Source organism: Ascoidea rubescens, assembly GCF_001661345.1.
Source record: "Ascoidea rubescens DSM 1968 unplaced genomic scaffold ASCRUscaffold_2, whole genome shotgun sequence".
Taxonomy (NCBI): Eukaryota; Fungi; Ascomycota; class Saccharomycetes; order Ascoideales; family Ascoideaceae; genus Ascoidea; species Ascoidea rubescens.
The window spans coordinates 483,001-501,230 of record NW_017962914.1 but is presented as its reverse complement, the minus strand read 5'-3'; the positions used below and the strand labels follow the sequence as shown (position 1 = coordinate 501,230).

At 39.8% G+C, this 18,230-nt stretch overlaps 1 protein-coding gene across 1 annotated transcript; it reads right to left on the bottom strand.

Moving 5' to 3' along the window:
• Window positions 1–7,224: 7,224 nt before the first annotated feature.
• On the bottom strand, window positions 7,225–17,167 carry ASCRUDRAFT_6471 (uncharacterized protein; the record flags this gene model as incomplete). Its single annotated transcript, XM_020191350.1, has 2 exons — window positions 7,225–7,412; window positions 17,116–17,167. The coding sequence occupies 2 exons, from the start codon at window positions 17,165–17,167 to the stop codon at window positions 7,225–7,227; spliced, it is 240 nt and encodes a 79-aa protein (XP_020049134.1).
• Between the last annotated feature and the right edge of the window lie 1,063 nt (window positions 17,168–18,230).

The following is an 18,230-nucleotide window of genomic DNA, read 5'->3' as shown; positions in this document are numbered from 1 at the left end:
TATACCGAGTGGGTTTTGCGTTTTAATGTCAAAGCTGCTCAGTTTTGGGATTTGGCTCCAGCATCTATCAAGAAAGCGGTGATTTTTAGAAATGGAGTTGATCTAGACATAGCTGAAGTTGCTTTAGATTGCATTGGCCATACGCTGGCTACTAGCTAATTAATTCCTGCTGTATTGAAAAAGGTGCTATACCATCAGTGGTATGGTCGTGAAGTATTAGTTAACCTTGGGAAGCCTTATTGTATTATTGGAGTTGAGGCAGCTAATTATATTACGTGTTCATTCACCTCTGGTAGCTTCTCAAAATCGAGTACCCCCTAGAAGTCATTGCCATAAGTCCTTCAATGAGATCCATTGATATGGTTTTATGGTATAGAATGCTTATTAAGTCGCCGGTACTATTTATGCTTGTTCAATTTTGGTGAAACTGACAATGAAAGAGTTGCTTTGCAATTTTAAAGCGCGCATAAAATTACTTCTATGGATGCAAAGATTGTGTCCAGGTTTCATGTCTATGACGCGTTTGCATGTTGTTTAGGATCAAGAACGTTAATCTCTGCTTGACAGGGGCCATTCTAAAGAGCAAAACAACACGAATTTACATGCTATCCATCGCACAGAATGAGGATTCGGCTATTGTGTTTTTGTCACTGCAGCCAGTCAGAGCTGGATCACTAGATTCGGCCGATGCATCTGCTGGTGTGGCCGATTTGAATGCTTTGAAACCTGATCAGTTGCTGGTTCCATAGTCGTTGGAAGTAAAAGGCAAACTCATGATGATTTTCGAACGATTTAATTTTGAAAGTGCCGTATCCAGACTTATTGGTGCGAACTTTGAATAATTGAGCAACTTATTTTTTTATTCCGCTCTGATTGGTGGTATGGCTGAGGACATCAATGATGTCAAAGGTTGTTGTAGTGCGATAATTAAAAATCGTGCAGCACTAAGAAATGCCCTTTAATCTCCCCATGGTAGAAATCTAACTTTAATTTCAGCTGCCAAAAATGATTGAGCCTGTCTTTTTTCGAAAACTGATTGTGCGTATTTGAATGGCCCATCAGCAGTAAAAAAAGAACTTCACGTTTATTTGAATAAGTCGATGACCCATTTGCAGTTGTGATAATGTTAGCAAAAGGGCTTGAACAATGAAGACATCCTGACGAGACTGTTGAAAGTCATATAGCGGGACCCTACTGTATTTCTGCTGCGGGTGATTGTAATGTGAGTTTTGTCACGAAGAAAAGGCGACCATGATTATGAATAACTCTTCTTCTTAACAGCACAGCGGTGTTATTGGATTCTATTATTTTCACTTTGTTGGGCCAACGCCAGTTCTTGATCTTGTTGAGAGTGGCTATCGTTTTAGCACTGGAGATGATTACTCATGATATGTTGTTGTTGCTTCAATGGGCACATGATCATTGGCTGCTGCCAAATTGCCATATTATAATGGTTTTGCTTACCGTCTATGGGATAGAAACGTGCAAAGTCTTTTATATGACAGCGAGGGTGCTTCCAAGCTTTTGAAACATTTTTGTCATGCGCAGAAAGTCAATCAGCAAATCCCAGTTTTTTATGTGTCTGATCATAGTGGGGTCGCTGAACAGTGGCAACCAACAATGGTGACAACTGCCGCGCAATTCTAATTGAACTAGACGTTCCTGAATACTGATGGAATCTAGCATTGATGTGATCAGTAGTATTGATTAATATGGTTTCCGCCAAGCAAGGCCCTCGGTTGACAACTTTTTTCAAATGAGGGCAACGGAAATATTAAGGTGCTGCTATGTTGAAAGTGGTTGGATGTGCGGCTTCTGCCATGATCTACAAGCGAATCAGGGAAGCGAAGCTAACAGATGCATTTGCTGTCTGCGCAGTTGTTGGCTGCGACGACGTTCGAAATGTCCTACAGAATGTTCAATCCTTGTAAGAGCGCTTTTGATGTGAGTACCTATTGTCGGTTTGATAAAACCCAACTTCTTTTAAACATCCATCAAGTGCTGCCGTTAAACCAAATAACCCTTGTGACTTTGGTGTTAGATGTATTGCCGCTGGTGTTACTGGGAGAGACATTTCTCCCGCCGTCAATGACAAAAAAACACAACTGCAGTTTGTGGAGACGATACGTAAAATGATCTCTCCGTTGAGAACGATCCATATATTGAAATCAAGCGAGAGGATAAGGAAAAAATTGTGTCGAACATATTGAATTGGATTCAATGGAATGTTTTTTGTTCACTTATGGTACTCATTATCCTGGAGATTCTCACACTGGGGCTAGGACTCGTAAAGACTCATTTGCCCGAACCACAACAGTTCGTCAACAATTTTGTTGCCTTTGATAATGTACTTAAATATTTTCAAATCATTCAACCGATAGCATCAAAACCGGAGTGGTCCGGCTTATATTTGCCGCTAGCGTTATTGACGTTACTACGGTGAAACTGATCTCTGCAGACCTAATCTGCTCAGCTGCTTGTCAAACGGAGCTTCTGGCATAGAGTTTCAACAATACTTAGCTGTTGGTTGATCCTCCATCTGGAAAATAACATGTTGTTGTCGTTCAGTGTTGACATAGAAATCGGCACCAGCTAGTGAATTTACTAAAGCCAATCCTGTTGCTGAAGGGTTTGTGCAGCTCAATGGCATTGATTACTCTGATACATTTAGTCCAGTCATTTGGTATGAGAATGTCATAGTCGTTTTTGCTGTTGTAGCAATAAATTCATTGGAGATTGGTTAAATGAAGGTGCAACTGCGCTTCTTCTTGGTTACATCGACTCTGGAACGTACAAGAAACAACGTGCAGAAATTGTGAATGGTAAGTATCCTCTGAGTGTTAGGAATTTACACAAATGAATTTATGGACAGTAACAATCATTTCTTTCTTGATACAAGGATATGCTTAATGCTCTGGATTCATTTGGCTTGGAAAGGGCTTGAGCACAACATGACGTGGGGCTTTTATTAACGAGCAGACACATCTGCATCCCTGGATTATAGGTCGATGAAGATGTTGTTGCGTGATTAACTGATTGGGTCCTCAAGCTGTTCCAATCGTATCACAGTTCATAGTTCAAGATAATTAATCTCGCAGTCATTTAGAGTATTTTTCCTCAGCTGGATGTTGCTGAAAGAAATGAAAGCAGTTTGCAATCTATGCAGTCGTAGGTCAGAATGATGGTACAGCTCTTTAAGATGGATGAGATCTACTGTTACTCTAGACAAAGTATGGTTAACCTCTACATGTGTTACATGAAGCAGATGGATCTGAGGAAGATGCTGATGAATCATCACTGTACTTATCAAATCATGGTTCGTTGGATATTGATTCAATTTGTTTAAGGCATGATTTTGCCTTTGATGTTGAGTTACTTAGTAGATATCTTGGTGCACTTCGCAAAATCCATAAGAGATGTGCTAAACGGGTTTCAAGATATTGAAACTCAAGACCATATCCTGTTTATTACAAAACTGTTTTTTCAGCTTAGTTTGGTGGACACTTTGATGGTGATTGGGCTGGAGAATTTAAGGATCAAAAGTCAGTCGGTGGTTCTACGGTCCTCATTAATGAAAAGCCAGTTACTCGCAACTGCAAGAAAATGATTTCAGTGGCCTTTCTTAGGTGTGAAGTTGAATGGATTTCAGTTACTGAAGCTGTCAAAGAAGTTCTGCTCGCAATCTATAACTCCAAAAATATTGGCACAACTATTGATAATCCAAATTCTATTGTCATGTCAATTTTTCTATCCAGTCTTCCAAACGTCCAACCAATCACCGATATTCCAACCATATTTCAAACGGATGTCATTTTCAAAATCGGTTCGTAATATTGCATTTTCACATGCGTAAGTTGATACTAGAAATAATTTGGCTCATATGTCGACGAAAGTCCTAAGCCCTCCAGTGTTCCAATATCACAACAAGATGCTTCAATGATTGATTTGCTGTATGTTGTGGCTATGTTGTTTGAGTAGTTGTGGTTCTATTTGATTACTATTGTCTGATTAACTTCCTGTTGGTTACGCAACAGTATTGATATTTCTTTGTTCAAATGGCTGTAGTCACATTGCTTCTACAAAGGTTAAAATTTCATTTCATCATTGAGTTTCATTTTCATTTGCGAAATGTTTAAGTTGAAATTAAAAGGTACCTGCTTTCAATTTTGATATGTTTATTCGTTGAGCTTGAATCTTATTGTTTTCGTTGCGTCTGATTTTATATTGGAGTCGAAGATTGTAGCGTGAACAGTGGCTCTGAAAAATGGCAGTTCCCCAGCGATCAAACCTACAAACTGGGGGGCGGTAGCGTTTTTGTCGCTCAAAGCAACATAACATTTTATCTTTCATTGCTTAAAGGGTTTGAAAAGCTTTTTCTCTGCAACCCACCTTGCTGTATCTAAATAACACTCATTTCTCTCAACCCAAGATGTGGTCTTACGTTAAGCTGTGGTCGGGAATCGCCCCCACTACACTGAGCCGGTGATCGGATTTCTGAACGCCTTGTCTTGCTCTCTCATTTGGTACTTGCGCGGCCAGGGCAAACTGTAGTTTGCAGGGGTGTTAAGATGTTGGAATTCATTGACCAGAGGGTCTGAGGAACGGTTGTGATATAAGAAACGCTGAAGCGAACCCGCGTGATGTGTTCATTCGATCTCTCGAAGTCTGTCACCAGTCTGTTTCAGTGACGCTCTGTGCTTCAACCCAGTTTCTCATTTAATAGGCTGGCGATCTTTCTGCACGTTCTATTGTTTTATAGACGATTGTAGTTTAACATTTTATTATGGTCTCCTTACAACATTAACTTTGTCAGCAGTCCTGAGCTGAGCCGGTCAATGTAGTGGAACATCTTGCGAATGCTGCAAACCACCGTTGGCGTTGGCCGGCCGTTTACCAGGAGTGAGTGCCAAACTCGGACTACAAAAATGCTTTCACGGGAGGAGGGGAGTGAGCTCTAGTCTTGACCGGCCTTCTATAAAAGTACATTCTTGGGTGGGTAAAATCGGTGTTTTTATATTACTGGCTTGTGGGTTGCACGGGAAGTCTCTCTTATTCTTTGAAGTACTACAGCTAGAAGAGTTTTTTGTGGTTGAGAAACGTAACCTAGTCAGTTTCTCAATTCGTTTGTTCGCAAACTCCAATTTCTCCGAACTCCTGCTGAGGGTACATTCATGGATTGCAAATTAAGTTAAACACAACACAAATAGGAAATGAAAGGAAATAGCGGAAAAAAGCAAATCAAATGCAAAAAAAAATCCTTTACAATACCAACTAAAACATGTCGCGGATGGAAATAAAAACCAGGGTTAGAAACTACTTGCAACTGATGTAGAAACAGCATAAGCACAGTCTGTCAAACACATCTATAGCAGTATCCTAGCAAAATCAACATGATACTAAACATGGAATAAAAGTCGGTTAACCCCAAACAACGCAAACCACAACACCAAAACTTGCAGAAATTCAAAGATGAAGCAAGTCAGTCAGATATTGGACCACTGGAGCGCATAATGGCTTGGTCAAGAGATCTGCCACAATCCTTATACAATCAACTGTTCAAGAGTAAAACCAACGTTGCACAAGGCACTTATTATGTAATGCCAGATTGACGTACGCTTGGAGTTTTGGTGATTGTTGGAATTGTTACGCCGGTTAATGACCGAACTGACATCACAGTCATATTTGGTTTATCACCACTTGTACCAATATATTTGAATACCTGGATTACAAACAGAATTTTCTGACAGCATCAGTAAGTGAATTGTAATTGGCATTACAAGTGAGCCAGGGCGCTGAAGTGGGTTTCTTGCTGTTTCATGTAGTGGATTTTGATTATTGACAAACTTAGAGCCACCAACTCAATTTCGGTTAGCGATGTCTCCAGCCCAATCACCGTCGGTATATGCAACTAGCTCAACCAACGAAGCAGGGTTGTAATGAACAGTTATTGGTGTGTGTTCAAATACTTTAAGACCTAATCAGCACAGCTTGAATAAGTTCTGCATGCAGCACAAAGCTATTGACTAAGTATCCCAATAGCAAAAGCATTACGATGCCGTAATCAATTCGCAGCAAAAAGGAACAATTCATCAATTGATCACTATAGTCATCTGACATCAGCATCCAACTCAGATCCATCTATTTCAAGTAGCACCATGTATGGCTTAGTCATCGGTGGTGTAGCCAGCAAAAGAAACTCTTGAATCTTAAATCGCTGTACCATCATTTTGGAGTAGGATTCATAAATAGAAAAATCCTGTCGTTACTTTCAACAACATCAAGCCGAAGAAAACTAATCAAAATTACGGCGGGATTTGTTATCATGATGAATGATCTGAGATATTGTTTGACCAGCTTCAGCCCCGAATCCAAAATGTGGCAATAGCAAAGTGATCCACATATAATGAAAGAGTGCGGGGCTGTTCGTTGTAAGAAAGAAAGATCACACGTTGATCAGCTCACGGTCTTTGGCACCGACACGATTGCAAAGCATTAAGCAGATGTTGGTACCAACAAAACTGTTTTTTCCTGTCCATCAAATCATTTGCCTATATTCCTGATTTTGTAAGGATACTCGGCATTCAGTTATCCAGGAGTGATTTTGAAGTATGTTTCACAGTCGATTTCACCATGGAGGGTTGCAGTTGGCACTTCCAATTGATGAACCGGGAAATCGTTGATGCTGCAACAGGAAGAAGACTCGATGGTTTTTATACACTATTAATCGATTGAAATCTTTAGAATGATTGATACCATCTAGTTGAAGAATCACTTCACCAACTGGTTGGGCATTGGCAAATTCTTCACTTGGTGGTGACTTCTTAGTATACCCAGATCGACGTCCAATAGTTTTTTTAAAGATGGAAAATGAATCAGCAGATAAATGGTTTATCATGCATAGCCTGAAATTTGATTGGCAAGCACTTTTCCAGGTTGAGTGTGCTGTATTTGGCTTATCCGTAGTAGCTTCAATAAGGGCCACGGCCCAATATGTCAATAATGACTTGTCTTTAATGGAATCTGTATAATTGTTGTGAACAATTGAGGTACATTTCTAATTGCATTAAAATGTTCTGCACGAACTGATTCCGTTCCAGAAAGGGTTTTCCTCACACTTTCAACGCCAGCAATAAGATTAGAAGCTCGATCATTGTGATCGTCCGATGCAACAAGTCTCTTTTAATTCAATTAAATGCAATTGATTCCATTATTAAGTAGATCATCTCAGCTAATCTCAACGTATTTGTCATCTTCGTTTGGGTTATTGTATGATTTATACTCCGAAGCGTTTGCAGCGGTGGTTGGTTTGTTACTATTAGCAGTCGACTGATCTGCCCCCATTGCAACTGCAGCAATGGATGTAGCTTCAACGGCAGATGGGCACTTTGGTTTAGTGTCAGCACATGTGGGATCTGTAAAAAAAAAGTTAGTTTCATGAAAGAGAGAAGAAGAACGGACAGCAACACGGCCGCTAGGAACATTAGACTCTCTGTAGATCCGTCTAACGATGTCGTGGCCAATAAGACTACAGAGGAGAGTTGTATCAGTTGGCTTCGTTCGCTTGGTGATTTCTTGGTTCAAACTAGAAGCAGCGCAGCTGAACACCTTTCACTGTGCGGGAGCCAATTGTTTCGTTCTTAGAATAAGTTAAAAAGCGTGATGAAACAAGCGCCTTGCCTGCTATGAATCAACTTCATCAATAAACTGCGAAGACAACAGGTTGATTCAACCAATGATGAGGAACTTGATCTTCAATGACCATATCCTGGGTTTTGTCACGATTTGTCTTTGCAAAATATCATCGATCACACTTTGATGGGATTTGTAATGAATAGAGAATTTATCATTGATTTTTTCAAATTGACAAAGAGTTTTGAGCGGCTTCAATGCAAACTCCGCATCGGATTTGACAGGATGAACCGTCGTCACAAATAGTCGGTAGGTCTATCTAATATAAAATAGCGGCCACGAAACACCTAATTTTCGTGTATCAATTAAACTAGCAACGACATATTTTGAGCAATCATCAAACATTGTGAAAAAAAAGGGTCCCACACTAACAGCAACATATTCATTGTCTAAACAATGAGAACATGAAGAAGACCAAGCGCAGAGGAGGTCGTCCGGCAGACGACTTGTTAACAATTTTAGTCTCTTTCCCATTGTGACTTGACTCATCAATTGCAACACCAGCAGCAGAAATCCAATGAATGTTAAGTGGATGTCTTCCAACTGAGTCACTCAGATGTACTTAACGTTCATGCAAATTAGTAGTAATCACCGCAACATCCGATCAGGCAACAAAAAAATAATTAATCGTGAAGCTGCTATCTTACCAGCTGATGCACAATTCAGTTAAAAACATTAAATTTGCAATGAAATCCACGCCGCTTGACAGGCAGCAGTTTTGATTGAAAACGTACATCCACTCAGGGGCGGATAAAAAGCAATCTCCAATGACCCGTCATTGAGAGTTAGCACAAATATGTCGGATAGAACCAACATCAAAATAGAACCGTTTGAAAATGCACATCATTCTAAAGGTTGTTCTCATTGGCCAAGCCAACATCGAACGACTGGTTTTTGGTGGGGCGAGAGCATCCGTTAGTGCAGAAAGATCGGCTGGCATTGATGATTCAGCAGGAACTGATTGTTGTGCCCAACAGTAACTAACGGAATGTCTTTTTTTGTGACTACGAAAGCATCTCATTCTTTTACGATTTGTCATTTGCAGTAATACCCCACCAACGGAGATTAACGATGTTTTACCTGCGCTACCAGCACATGCAACTTGACCAACACGATTGGCCTATCCCTTTGGATTAAAAAATGTAAGGTTTTGCGGGTCAGTAAAACTGGTAAGAAGCTTTTCAGCCTTGGAGGTGTGTGAAACAGAACGTCTATTGAAGTTGCCAGCAACATGATTAGCATTGTAGACTTTGAGAACAAGCCAATTGGATTCATAAAAAAAGGCTTTATCACCCCTTTTATTGCTCAATGGTCTCTGACTTCTACCCAAAAAAGGTAACCAGTTCTGGTAAAAGGGGCTTCAAAGCTAATTGAATTGCAATGCTTCTCCAAGTTAAGTAATTTTTGACGGCCTTACATCCCATTGAATCTCAGCTTCTCTAATACAGCAGAAACTAATGTGCCAGTGACCAGCGGAGGGCAAATTGAATCGAATGCATCCGTTATTATCTCTGATTGGAATTTAGCAGCAAAAATAGGATTGTTTTTGTTAAAGGTTGGACCAACAGAGTAACCTGAGCTGCTTAGTGATTCAAGACTGAAGCTTGAATACTGAAGTTGCCAGCATCTTTTAGCTTCAGTGATTGTTCCAGCCAACTTTTGCATTTTGGTTTGTAGGTGCTGTAGCGAATCCATGGTAATATATTAAGGTGACGCAGCAGATTTGAAAGTTGAGCATAAAGGAGCCCGCCGGCCCGTATATAGAACAATGAATTGATTCACAACGGGTCAGGAGATCTGCCGGTGACGCAGTGCAAAAAGCAGAAGGGAAACAACCAGTTGGCTGACCTAAAGCCCAATGTACTCGAACATTTTAATGAACCAGCAATCAGCCGTTTTCATGAGCCCAGCGTGTACCTTTTGTAAGTGCGAAAGATCGTATCCAAAAATCCGCAGACAGGCGCTGTAACGTTGGATCGAATTCCTCCCACAGCTTTCCAAATGAAAATGTCTTGCATTGAAAAAAACTGCTGATAATAAAATACCCGCATTTGTGTTCTACTTGAAAAGCGCTTCTAACATTTCAAGCAAGGAGGAATGAAGAGTTCTATTGTTGTCAGTGTCATGATCATTAGCCAGCCAGATCGTTAGTTTGCCTGTTCGCCTGGTCGTCTGTTGCAGAACACCCATTTTTCTGAACTAATGTTGAGGCTAGAATCATGGACAGCTATATAAAATCAAACACTGAACGAAAATAAAACAATAAGAAAAGAATGAATAAAACCATCAATTGAATATACAGTATATTATAAATATAACATAAACATTTGGAATTTAGAAAACATAGGAAAACCCCCTCTCCTACAATAAACAGATGACCCTTGTAAAAGTAGTATCAGCACAGTCAGTTAAGCTCATGTGTCACAATACTGTAACGAAACAAACATGAAATGAAACAAGCAATAGTTATCAGTAATAACAAAACCGATGTAAAAACCAAATCCAAAACAATCAACAATTGAACATCAAAACCGGTTGAAGAGAGATTCGAATACTAGTCCACTAAGCGCCTTACTGATCATATCAGCAAGATCAATATTACTATCAACTTTTGCAATCCTCAAACCATCATTGCATTACCATCTTATAAATGAATAGCTAATTGAAATAGTTTTGTCGTTTCTGTGATCAGTTGGACATTTGGCAATATTGACATTTGAGTTATTATCGCTGAAGATAAGTGGTTTATCAACATTTGTACTAATATATTTTAAAACCTGCAATAGCGTCACAGTCTCATTCACCGTTTGAGTCGATGAAATGTATTCAGCTTCATAGATGAGCAACAACGCTGATGGGTGCTTCTTCGAGTTCTAAATAACTGGCAAGTGATTGACGAGGAACATATATCCACCCAGTGAGTTTTCATCACCTATTCTTTCTGCTGATCACCATTGGAATATCTAAATAATTTGACTTATGTAGCCAATTTGTAATAAACACTTAATGGATTCCGGTTTACATGACTTAGCACTTTTTTAACAGAACTCAAAAGGATCTTGAATGGTGAACCATAATGTCAACTGAGTGAATCACACAATTTGTAATATGATACTTTCAAAAATTTGCAGCAAAAAGCATCTATTGAACAATTGATCAGTGATTTGATCACTGTTCAGCATCTAACCGAAAACAATCTGTTGTAAGTCGCCGTTGTATGTGCTAATCATGATTGGCGTAGCCTGTAAATAAGACTTTTTTAATTTGAACAGTTGACCAATCAGTCTGACTAAGAATTTCATCCACACAGAAATACGGTCGATTCTTTAAGCCACATCAAGTACCCGAGAACGACTGAGACATACTCTACGACTTTTCATTTTGAACAATGAAGTATTATATAAAATGACCACATTGATCTTTGAGTCGGATAAGCACGCAATAATATCATTACCCACGTACATTTCCAGCCAGCAGTGAAATGTATTTTTTGGGAAATAATAGACACGATGTTTAGCTGAAGCTCTTTGAATCCGACAACATTGGAAAGCATTTATCATCCTCAAGTACTAACAAAGAATTCATTGATTCAGTTCTTAAACTGATTCGAGTAGCTTTCAAACGTTCAGAAGATATTCACCAATAACGAATGCTGCAGGGGTTTTGACTTATAATTTGGCCACCATATTGTCATGAAGGAATGCAGTTGTCACATCGGTTTGAAGAGCGTTGAATGAAGTTAATGCCGCGACTGCAGAAAGGACTTTAAGACTTTCATTTCCAATTACTGGAGTGAACCATTCAAGCTGATCAATATCTTCAAGGTGATAGAGCTCTAGAACAACTGGTCGGGCTTTTGCAAAATCAACAGCTGGTGCCGACTTAATCGTTGACAACCCCCGATAGCCAGCAGGTCTATTTCCACTAAAAACAGCAACAACAATGTATTTACTAGTATCAAGCACAGCCTGAAGCTGTGATGGAAAAAGAACATATATCATTTGATCTGTTGAATTTAGTTGAACATTTGTAACGGCAATAAGCGCAGCGGCCAGATATGAAAAAGCAGACCCGTCTCTAATTGCATTTTCTGAATCGTTTCTAAATCTTTTAAATAGATGTTCAACAGCATAAAGATCTTCCTAGCAAACTTGCTTGGCCGCAGCAAGTGGATCAATATTTGATTCACCACCTGGGTTTGCGTCAGTCACTTGATCAGCATCGGCAGTGGAGTGGACAGATTAATATCAGTGCAAATTAACGCAATTGGCTCGGTCACCCTAACCATTATCTGGGTTGATGCCAATATAATCATGAACCCCATGGCAGAAAATATTTGATGTATCAGCTCAAACAATGGCAGTTCTATAATATTTGTCGTTCGGATCAGTGGGCACGTTTCCTATCAAAACATCTGTAGCAAAACATTTAACTCCACCGGCATACCGCATTGTTGGGTTCAATAGCAGCAAATGATGGCTCTTCAAAAAAATGTTTGGTTCCATCAAACCGACCAAAACAACTGACATCACGACAACTGAAATGAGAATTGAACAAGCTGCAGGAATTCTACTGATGTCATTGCCAGCAAATCCCCCGTAATCAGATCTATGACCTTCCATGGATCGAGTGACTTGTCTGGGGATAGGGGCGCAAGCCGCACAGCAAAGCAGTTCTAACATCCCAGTAGTTAATTTCTTTCCATAAAATCATTATAACGTACTGGTCACCCGAGCGCCCGGTTTGATAGAAATGACATCTATTAAAAACACTTGACAACTTACCGAATCATTTGACACGAGATCAGCAACATTTACTTCAATTCACGTTCTGCCGGTCTTCGTGATTATTGTACTTCTGCAACCTCCTGCGACCTCATGTTGGTGAGAATGTAAGGAAGGGCCATTTTGTGTTTGATTCTTTCGGATTAGCAAAATTCGTTGAACGGCTAGAATGCAAACTCCTGAGGAGATCAAGATGGCTGAGCTGATTTAATCAATAGTCGTTGGGTAAATATAATATCTTAGACCAACTAACCAACAGCTAATGATCGAGTAGGAACAGCGGCAGCAACAACATATCTTCAGTAATGATCGGCAATGGTGAATAAATAACGACTTTCATCAACTGCAACAGCTGGTATTGGCACATCAACATGAATGTGAAAAAGACCATGAACAGGGCTGGCCTTTGTTGTTGGCCACCTATTAATAATTTTGCTCGGTGGTTCTTGAAAGACCACTCAGATCTCAAACCATCAGCAACTAAAGTGGCATAAATCTTGAATATATTACGTGCAACGGTATCTTCTGAATGTTCTAATCATTCACGGGCGTATGTCATAAGTAAACCAACAGCAGGTGCGGCGACGAGAAATTACTACAGTGGTACAGCTGCTCTCATACCAGTTGGTGGCTCGCTCAAAAAACCGAAACTTCTTTGAATGAAAACCGCTTACCTTGAGTGGTAGCAGCTGAGATTGAAATGAAATTCGTCCCAGTTAGAGAATAAAGAGCAGTTTCTCATGATACACAATTCTGTAGGATCACAGTGCACATTCCTTTGACGTACACGATAGCGTCATCAAATCCGGCAATTGGACCGTAATGAAACGCTAAGTGCCTGAACCAATGATTTTTAGCGCAAACGTATTGCGATCCACCAGAATCAAAATACATCATTTGGAAATTAACATGGGGTTCTTTGTGATTAGAAAAAATCAAGAAAACCCCGAGAGATCATTTTCGGGGCATCCAAATCAGCAGAGGAGCAAAAGAATTGGCGGATGATACCGCAGGATCTGACCGCGGTGCGAAGCACTCACTAACTAAATGTCTTATCTTGTGAGATCGATAGCATGTTACTCTTTGCCGTTTTGGCTTCTTGAACGGCTCTCTAGCAAGGGAGAGGCAGGAAGTTGGTTTTCGGCTACCAGCAAATGCGTCATCATCAAGATGGTTGGCCAAAACTTCTGCATCAAAAAATGCAATGTTGAGCAGGTCTGCTGATTGAGTGAGAAGCGATTCAGCGTAGGCGATGTGCAAAACAGACTTACGGTTGAAACTGGCGGCCACTTGATTAGCATTGTAGACTTTGGGAATATTGAAATTGAATTCACTAAAAAACCAATTGTCATACCTCTAATTGCGTAGTGGTTTCTCGCCACCTACCGAAGATAGATTACCAGGACATAATAATAGAGACTTGAAAACTAATTGTATCACAAAGGTTCTCCAAGATAACTAATAGTTGACGGCCATACCACCCATTGTATAGCACCTCTTCTAAAACAGCACGATTTAATGCAGCAGTAACCAACTTAAGGCAGTTCCAATCTAACGCAACGTTAATTCTGTCTCATGGAAAAACAACAGCGACAGTTGGATCTTGCTTTATAACTGCTGGATCTATCTGACCAAACTGTGCAGCATTCAGCTTCAACACCGAAGCGCGAATAGTAGAGGTAGCCGCGTCAGTTATTTTTTGTAACACTTGCCAGCGAACATTTGCAATTTACACGATAACCTGTTGTAGCCAATCCGCACTAATATATTACACTCAATACCTTTATAAGAAACAAAACTCTCCTGGAGTCTCTTGTGAGCTTTGTTGATATCTATACTACGACTTTCGGTGTTTCTCACTGGTCTGCGCCTTTGAGGTTCGGTGTTTTAAAACAGTTCGTTATAAATGGAGCTGGCGGTCTACTCACGTTGGTCGTTCTTATAAGTTAGAATCCCATGGTATAAATCGTGCATTTGCTAGATGAAGCTATAGGCCAAAGAGAGGATCATTGCTAAGACAAATCTCCGAAGCGACTGAATGCTGGTAGCGTTACAAACTGGGCTTGGGGTTTTTGGTCAGTGCTTTCTTCCAAGTTCCGTTGGTCGAAGCCTTGATAAAGGAGGGTGTTCTTTTTGCGGATGAGCTTGATTCAGACAGAATTACAATTGTTTTAGATTCCATTTGCCATACCTTTGTTACAGCCAGATTCGCTCCTGCATTTTTGGAAGAAATGGTATACAATGGGTGGTAAGACCGTGAAGTACTCCTTAACTTAGAGAAGGTTTGTAATTTAATTGGTTTTCAAGCTGCTATTAATAAGACCACGTCATTGATTGTGGGTAAGTGTCAAAATTGATTATGCAATAAAAAGAGTCACAATAAATTTTTTAGTGAATTCAATTTCAATATTCCTAAAGTCTACAAAGCTGATCAAGTCGCTGCGATTTTTGATGGTGCGGCTGCTTCCGACACCACTTACGCTGAAATACTTTTTACGAAATTTGAAGACGTGCGGACGATTAGATTTTTTCTTGCAAAAGTTTCAGGGAATCATCTTGGTGATGACGCATTTGCTGCTGGCTAAGGGTCAGAAGCGTTGGTGTCTATTGGTAAGGAGGAGTTTAGGAACGCAAAAAAGGATAGAATGACAAGATCTCGAAAACACTAAATCAAACATTTGGCTAGTGAATGCTTTGCAGCACTGTAAGTTTCTGCTGAATCAATCTTTTCAACCGGTGGTACTGCCGCGGTAACACCATTGGATGGCCAAAAAATTGTTATCCCTTTTTTACTTCGTCAATGAAATTAAATTTCAAGATGATGTGCAACACCAAACGGTGTTATTGTGATTCTGGTGCATCGAAGGATTTCTGTGCCTACCCTGGTAGGTTCAGCATCCTACCTCCTCTTTAAAGCCACCTGGCTGCAAATAGTGTCACGATTCTGCAAGTCAAAGATATTGGTTCGATGCCTTGGAATGGCAGGTCATTTAAGAGTGCACATTTCCCTTTTCATGACTCAAATTCAATTTCACTTTCAGCTGCTACAACTTTAGCTGACTGCTTTTAATTCCGAAATGATTGTGTCTAGTTGAATGGTTCATAAACAGGTGGGTCAGGAGCTTCGCCATGGTATGAGTTTGTCGTTGCCCCATCTGCGGACGCGTAAATTACTTCGAAACTGGTTGAACTACTAGGTCCTTTAGAGGAAACCGTTATAGCATATATATTCAAAACATAATGTATTTCAGCCGGTGGTGATTAAATCTGTGTCTGTACTCAATAAAGAATACCCACGATAATTACTAATAAATCGTCTACAAGACAGCCACAGGTTTTGTCTTCCTTTTAAGTCGAAATTGTCAGTAAACGACCATTGTTGCAGTTGATGACAGTTGTTATTCTTCTAAAGTGTTGATGGTTACCGCAGAGGTGATGTTGTTGCAGCTATTGCTATAGGATCAATTGCCGTTGCCAGGTTGCTATATTATAATAACGTTATTTAACCTTTATTTAAGGAGACGGTTCAAACCGTCAATGTCAGCACTGAGTTCTATTCAATCCGTTCAAATATTTTTGCCAATCTGAATGAATGAAAAATAGAATATCAGTACTTTAAGAGTTTCATCAAGATCGGTGGCCGAAAGTTGGCAAGCACCAACCAACAGACCGGACGGGTCAATGTCAATTGAAACTAATATATCCGATCACTTGAAAAATAATGCTGCGGAGTAACGCAGTGTTTCTGATGAATTTAATTGCCGCAAAATATAGGGGTCTTTTGTGCCCTCCATGTCAATTGTACTATAGAAAACGACGAACTGCTTGGAAGTTGAAATGGATTCTCTTCGGTGAGTAAGCCATTACTCCTAAGCAAATCAGTCAAGCCAAGTTAGGTGATTCCTCTGTCATCCCTAATTTTGTTGAATACCTCATGAGTAGAAGGACTTACATCGTGCTCAATCTTCGTAGCAACTGTGATGTTGTCAGTTGTTCCTGTTCTGGTGATAAATCAAAATTTGTTATTGAAGACCGATCACTTGCTGCTATTATACCACCAACTCCGTCTGCCGGTTAAGACTATTTTATTACAGCTATTGCTTTGAAGGGAAATTGACCCCCTGATGTCAATGACAAAGATAGCAGAACTGCAATTGCTTCAGACCTTGCATACGATGATAACTGAAATGGAGATCATGTATATGCAGTCCTAATCTCAGATGAAGAGGAGAATCATTGAGTCAATTTCATTCTATTGCATTCGAATGGGGTCTGTTTAATGATCAGAGTATCCAAATCCAGTTGCCAATGCTATCGCCGGTGCCGAATTGGATATGGACCGGTTTACTGCATCCAATAAGATTACTAGGAAGATCCTGATAAATTTGATAATGTACGAAAATCGTTTGGAGATGATTCAAATGACACAATTGGAAAGAGGTTGGTTCTGAGATAATTGGCTGCTGGACATCTCGCCGCTACTACTGTTAAAACCAAATGTTAAAAGTCAAATCAGGTCAGTTGGCTGTTGTTCAGAGTTTCAAACTAGTGCTCATAAGATTAAATACCTGTTGGTGGATCATCCATCTGGACAAAGGTGTGTTGGCTGTCGTTCGCTGGTTTCATCGAGCCCACCAGAAACTGGTAATTTTTGTAAAGCCAGATTTGCTGCTAAACTCATTTCTCAACTCCATGGTATTGATAATACAAAAAGATTCATTGGAGTATCAGGGGATCGAAGTGTAAGTGTCCTTCTTAGGTTGTAACCTCAAAGTCTTCCAATCTTCATCAAAATATTCTGACAACTGCTTTTCCCAATAGTGATATGGACGCTCACAGTCGGATGAAACAACTTCCTAAGTTTGCTAATGGTGGTTGTTCTGTAACGGTTTAAAGTTTACGAATATCAATGTTTGGACCCAAATAATCGATTGTCGGTCGATCAAGAAACTGTTTAACACTCTCCGATTGTTTGTGTTTGGTAATGCTTCAGCGGAATATGGATTGTTTTGTGTTTTCAGATTAAACACCACTGTACTCTAAAATTATTTGTGGATGATCTTATTATTGAGAAATGATCAGATAAATGGTGAGGTTGATCAATTCAAATCTCAGCTCTTAGTTTGAAATAACAGACTTCTACGATATTGTGGGTCTTTTTCTTGAAGTTGAAGTTACTCAAAGTAACGACAAAATTTCCGTAGCTATAAAGAGCGACATTTGAATGATAATTCAATAGATGTGAAATGATATCTGTGATTTTCAGGGTGGACAAAGCCGAATTAACCCATAGAAAATGTTACCTCAAACAGGTATCGCTGAGATCAATGCCGAGCATTGATCACTTTGGGGATTAGTTGCTTCATCAATTCATTTTGGTGCAAATTGTTTGCAGCATCATAAGGCAATTGCGGTTGCTTCACTCATTTGATTCCTTGGTTCTTCATGAATGATCCAGCTCATTTTTGTAAAAAGGTGATATGATGTTGGAAATGAGGTCCATTATCAGTTGATTACCTAGTTGCTACTTCAGTTAAGCTAATTAAATACAGTGACAGGATTGGGCTGAAGTAACTGGTCGTCTACATTCAGTTGGTGGATATACGTTCCTCATTAATCGGAAGCCACTTATTTGAACCCCCAAATGATATCTTCAGTTGCTTTCATTAGTTTTAAAGTCAGTTGCATTGCATGCTTTGGACGGGGGGAAGGAGCTGCGTTGCCAAAGCAATTAATTCAATATTGTGGTACAAATGA